This window comes from Beta vulgaris, chromosome 4, assembly GCF_026745355.1.
Source record: "Beta vulgaris subsp. vulgaris cultivar EL10 chromosome 4, EL10.2, whole genome shotgun sequence".
In the NCBI taxonomy this organism is placed as follows: Eukaryota; Viridiplantae; Streptophyta; class Magnoliopsida; order Caryophyllales; family Amaranthaceae; genus Beta; species Beta vulgaris.
The window spans coordinates 5720133-5725317 of record NC_079205.1 but is presented as its reverse complement, the minus strand read 5'-3'; the positions used below and the strand labels follow the sequence as shown (position 1 = coordinate 5725317).

Genomic DNA, 5185 nt, shown 5'->3' with positions numbered 1-5185 from the left:
GCAATGACTTTGATAATTTTGGAGTGGGATATGCACTATTATTTTTTTTGGATCATCTCATTCTCATATATATATATATATATATATATATATATATATATATATATAAAATATTATATCAAGTTGAAATATACTATATCATTTTCATAGTGTTGCGAATTTTCTTGTTATAATTTACACATAAAGCAAACGCTATATTAATAGATAGATGGAGGTTATTATATTTTTTCATGTCAAGCGAGCATATATAAAGAATAGAGAATTATTATATAGGAAAATAAATTTTAAATAGTACGACTTGAGACCTAGCTAATTTTTACATTTTACACATAGTAAATAAGACCTTTGGCTTAATGGATTTTCATTCTGAATCCTAATTCCCCCATCGATCGTTTGGAGAGAAATAATCCCATTTTTGTTCACCCCTACTCATCCATTACATAATTACATTACATTACATGAAGAGGAAGCTATATATTCTGACAAACTAGGCCTGATAATTTAATATCTCAACTAAGTTGATTTAATAACATAGACATTGGAACTAAGCAAAGTCCTTTTCTCCTCAGTTGTGTCTCTAGAAAACCCATATCAATGCCTTCTCCTGCATGCTGTGAAGCTTGTCCTTTATCCTGCACAACACCCAAGTTGTAGATTATACATTATTATCACCAATATTTTTACCACGTACCAATTACCACACAAATGCAAGATGTATATACTTCTTCGGTTTCATAATACTCGCTACACTTTCCATCATGGGAAGTTTCACATTATTTGTTACACTTTTTTTGGACAATAAACTCTCTCTATCTCTCTCCTTTTACATGGATAATGGGTTCCTTTTCTTTTTACTTTCTACCTCTTTATTCTCCAAAAATTATCTAAAAATCCGTGATGAGAAATGTAGCGAGTATTATAAACGGATGAAGTATACTTCTATTGTAATACCTTTACCTAACAGTGTTACCATCTCACATAACTCCAAAAGTACAAGAGAAAAATTCTAAAAATGGGCATTGAATTTTTTTAAAATAACGTATGGATCGTTCTAAGATAAAACCACATCAGCAATGTTATTATAATAACGGCTGAAAATAATCTATAGTACGTAGTTTACCAGAGAAGAGCTGTTGTACTTGTTCTTCGTTTGGTCCATTTGATGAAAATGGTTGGAATTATGTGCCTATATTAGAGAAGTTAATTATTAGCAAACATAAATACTCCCTATAAACTTAATATATGTACTTCTATCTTCTAACAATTATATAATAATAAGACCCGTTAATAATCAAAAAAGTTGGATTAAACTTTTACCTTGCAAACATCTTGAGGACCTAACTCTTTTGACTTCATGTACAAGTGGTTCAGATCATTAACCTACACAAGCATGAAAGAAAATTAAAGAGGATATAAATTTATATAAATACAAAAAAGAAACACAAGTATTGATATATATATAGGAAATAATCTTCATAGCAAATTCTCATAATTTTTTCTTAGTAAATAATTCGCTACAAAAGAACTTTTATAATGAACGACTGAACGTGTTACAGTTAACTACTCCTATATTTTTTATATAAAGACGAAGAAACTATAGATTTGGGTTATCTTACTAGTTTCAGGAAGAATTTATTTTACTAAAATTAGAAAGAAAAATGCAAGATGAACACAAAAAAAAAGGGGATGATAGAGTGAATAATAATACCTTAGGACTATGACCAGGTGAGCTAGCAGTATCTTCTAAATCTTCATCAACAAAAGTTTTAGCAGTAATCTTTCTATTTTTGGAAACTTTTTTACTGCTCCCATGCTTTCTCATGGCGGCTGCATCTGAGACCATTGAAGAGTTTTGATAACCAGAAGAAGTGTAAGCAATATAATCTTCATGAGTATCCATGTTATGATTATTATTATTGTTGGCTAAGAAATCTTCAAAGTAAAAAGTCCAACCACTTTCTTCAGAAGAATTATCAGGTGTAGAAGAGAAAGATTGGTTGATCATGTAATTTGTGGAGCTCATAGAATCATCCATGTATGTTATATGAATCTATATATACTCTAAAACTATAATATAAGAATGAACAGAATTATATGCTATAGTTTTGTGTATTGGACTTTTGACAATATATATTTTGATTCAACTGTTTTTAACACCTATGAAATGAAACAGCTCTTGGGAGGTCACATTTATAGCAGCATAGTTGTATTTTGTGGTTAGAAAAATGTGGGCCATTAAGATTATTAATAATAACAAGTTGCAAAGAAGTGTTTTTTTTTTTTTTTTTTTTTTTTTTTTTTTTTTAAAAAAAAAAAAAAGAAAAAGAAAAAAGTTTTGTGCCTAAGCTAAGATTTGTCAAAATTTTTAAATATATTTGATGATTGTACTAGAACTTTCACTCTAAAAAAAAAAGTCTTGAATAAGTCATTTCATTATCTCATGAGAATATTAATAGTAAATCTCTTTTAAATGGATCTCTTATGACTTAAAAGAGAAGAATCTTGTTTAATTTACGTATACATAGCCAAAGAACGGTAGGTGATTGATTTGTTGAACCAAGGTTATGAAATTGGTACGGGAAGGTAGGCCTACTAGGCTACTATAGATAATTACAAAATGTGAAGAAAGCAAAGGCTAACTATATCTAGTCTCTATTAGTAGTATGATATATCTTTGGTACAACTTACAAGTTCGATGTTATTTGGAGGTATATTAATCTTACAACCACCACCAACTGATCCATCATAGCTTGAATTATCCACAATTTTCAAAGAGTTATTTTAGAAACAAGTTTGTTTGATTTTTTGGATTCTTGTGGTCTTGTTCTTATAACAAAATGAGTCTTCTATTATAAGTAAAAGCGTGACCTATAAAACTTTGGGAAAGAGATATAAGTAATAGAAGAGAGAGAAAGGAGTATTAATTGTAATTAAGAAAAATATCTAATCTATTTCCGGTTGAGCTTAAACTCAATATTGGGTCCCCAGAAAAATGTGACCCTATGCTGTAGACCTTTATGCACGTGCTAAAATCTGGCCCTGTAATTGGACTTAAGAAGTTAATGAAATGGTTCATTAAAAAAAATTAATGAAAGGATTTTATGATTATTAATACATTACCATGAAGTTTCCCTTTTGAATTTCTTGTTTGGATAATTTAAATTCATTTGATCTTGTAAGAGACGACCTATTTTTATTTAAAATAAGGTAACAGTTCAAGCCCAATATTAAGAAGAGAACATACCACCTTTATGAACGTAATGACTAGTTTAATCTTTTAAGTTACTAGTTTAATTCATTCAGTAATCATATTTATTAGCCCATTTATGACTAGTTTAATCAATTCGGTAAGACTGCCGGCGGCCGATTATTTTATAAAATTGTATTTGTAGCTCAAGATTATTTCAAAGGAAACAAAGGAAGAAGACGAGAAGGGATTTACTCCGTTGGTTCGAGATGTCTAGGACAACCTTTTCTAATAATCTGTGATTTAGATTTTCTACATAGTAAAGTATAATATGAATTATTAATCAATATAGTCTCCGACTTCAAAGAGAACATATATATAAATATATAATTATTTTTGAAATTTAGGTGAATGTGAGAATAAAACAGATGCAATTGATTAGTGTAGTAGTGTTAATTAGGGAGGTTATAAAAATTTTAAGATTTTTTTCAATATAAGATGTTTGAAAGGTAGGATGCTCTATTATTAGGATTAGATTAATGAGTATTACTATATACTTTTGTATTAATTAGTTTAAAAAGAGAAATACTATTTTGTCTTTAATAATTTTTCCCTCACAAAGACCAATATGAGATTGCAGATCAGTTGATTAGTGCATTTTGTTTCAAATGAGAGGTTATGGGTTCAACATTTTAACACACACATCTATGTTATTTTAACATGTCTCATTTGATCGTGTGGGATAAGGGGGAGTACTTATGACATTACGTTATGTTTTTTTAATAGATTTTTGCATTTGTGTTTTAGATATAAACTAGTTCTTATATCGGGCCATATGCCCCGTATTATTTAATGACGTGCATTTGAAGTTTTCAAAAATAGAAATATATATCTTTAAATCAATTTTTCTCCCCACAAAGATCAACATGAGCATTGTAGTTAGGGCTGGCAATCAGGTCGGGTTGGATCAATTTCAAGTTGACCTGATTTATATTTTAGGTCACTTACCCCTAGGGGTTAAAGTTCGGTGTGCAGTTTGGATTAGGTCCTAATCCAATCCGATCCGAATAAAATTTTGGATTTCAATTTTTCAATCCGAATCCAAACCTATTAGGGTTTGAATCCGATCCAATCCAATCCGAATTTTCATACTCTAGATTGGATCCGATCCGAAAATCCGATTTTTTTTTAAACTCTAGTTTTTTGATGAAATGAATTAAGCACAACAACTTAGTAGATTTAGGAAATGAGGAATTAAGTGCACTTAGTGTTTTAGGGGAAAGGTTGAAGTGCTATGTGTATTGGGCTATGGAGTAGGTTTTTTATATATAAAAAAATCCAGATATATAATACAAGGCATATTACTATTTGATTATATTATCGGATTTTTGGATCCGATTACCCTCAATCCAATCCGATCCGAAATCCAATTTTTCAAAAAATCTCAATCCGAATCCAATCCGAACACAGTTCAAATCCAATCCGAATTATTATTTCGGATTGAATTGGATTGGATTTTGGATTTTATCCGAATAACTTTCACCCCTACTTACCCCTTACCCAAACCCAACCTGATTCTAATTTCAGGACGAAAATTATAATCCAAACCCGACCTTATAGATTTCGGGTTGACCCGAAACCAATAACCTACCCAAAATGACCTGAAATGAACTATACACTCTAAGTTATGAAAGTATGGGTTAATGACCTGAAATGAAATTTAGGTGACCTGAAATGAAATTTAGGTGATCCGAAAAATGGGCTTGGCCCAATACAAATAAGAATAGAAAAAGTTATGTTGTATAAGTTATGAAAGTCTGGGTTAATTTCAAGTTGACCCGACCTGAAAATAATCTGACTTCTAATCAGATTATTCGGATTATTTTCAGGTTCAAAAAGTCAACCCATACCTAACTCATTATTTTTTTTCAAGTCGGGTTGGGTTGATCCATTTTTTATTTCAGGTTGAAAATCTCAACCCAAATCCGAAATTTTCAG

General features: G+C 30.2%; 1 protein-coding gene across 1 annotated transcript; it reads right to left on the bottom strand.

The window, feature by feature from the left end:
- Positions 1-248: 248 nt before the first annotated feature.
- LOC104885324 (hypothetical protein) lies at positions 249-2584 on the bottom strand. Its single transcript, XM_010670019.4, has 4 exons — positions 1709-2584; positions 1318-1380; positions 1121-1186; positions 249-632 (listed from the first exon to the last, which is right to left on the bottom strand). The coding sequence occupies exons 1-4, from the start codon at positions 2033-2035 to the stop codon at positions 510-512; spliced, it is 579 nt and encodes a 192-aa protein (XP_010668321.1). The 5' UTR covers positions 2036-2584; the 3' UTR covers positions 249-509.
- Positions 2585-5185: the final 2601 nt, after the last annotated feature.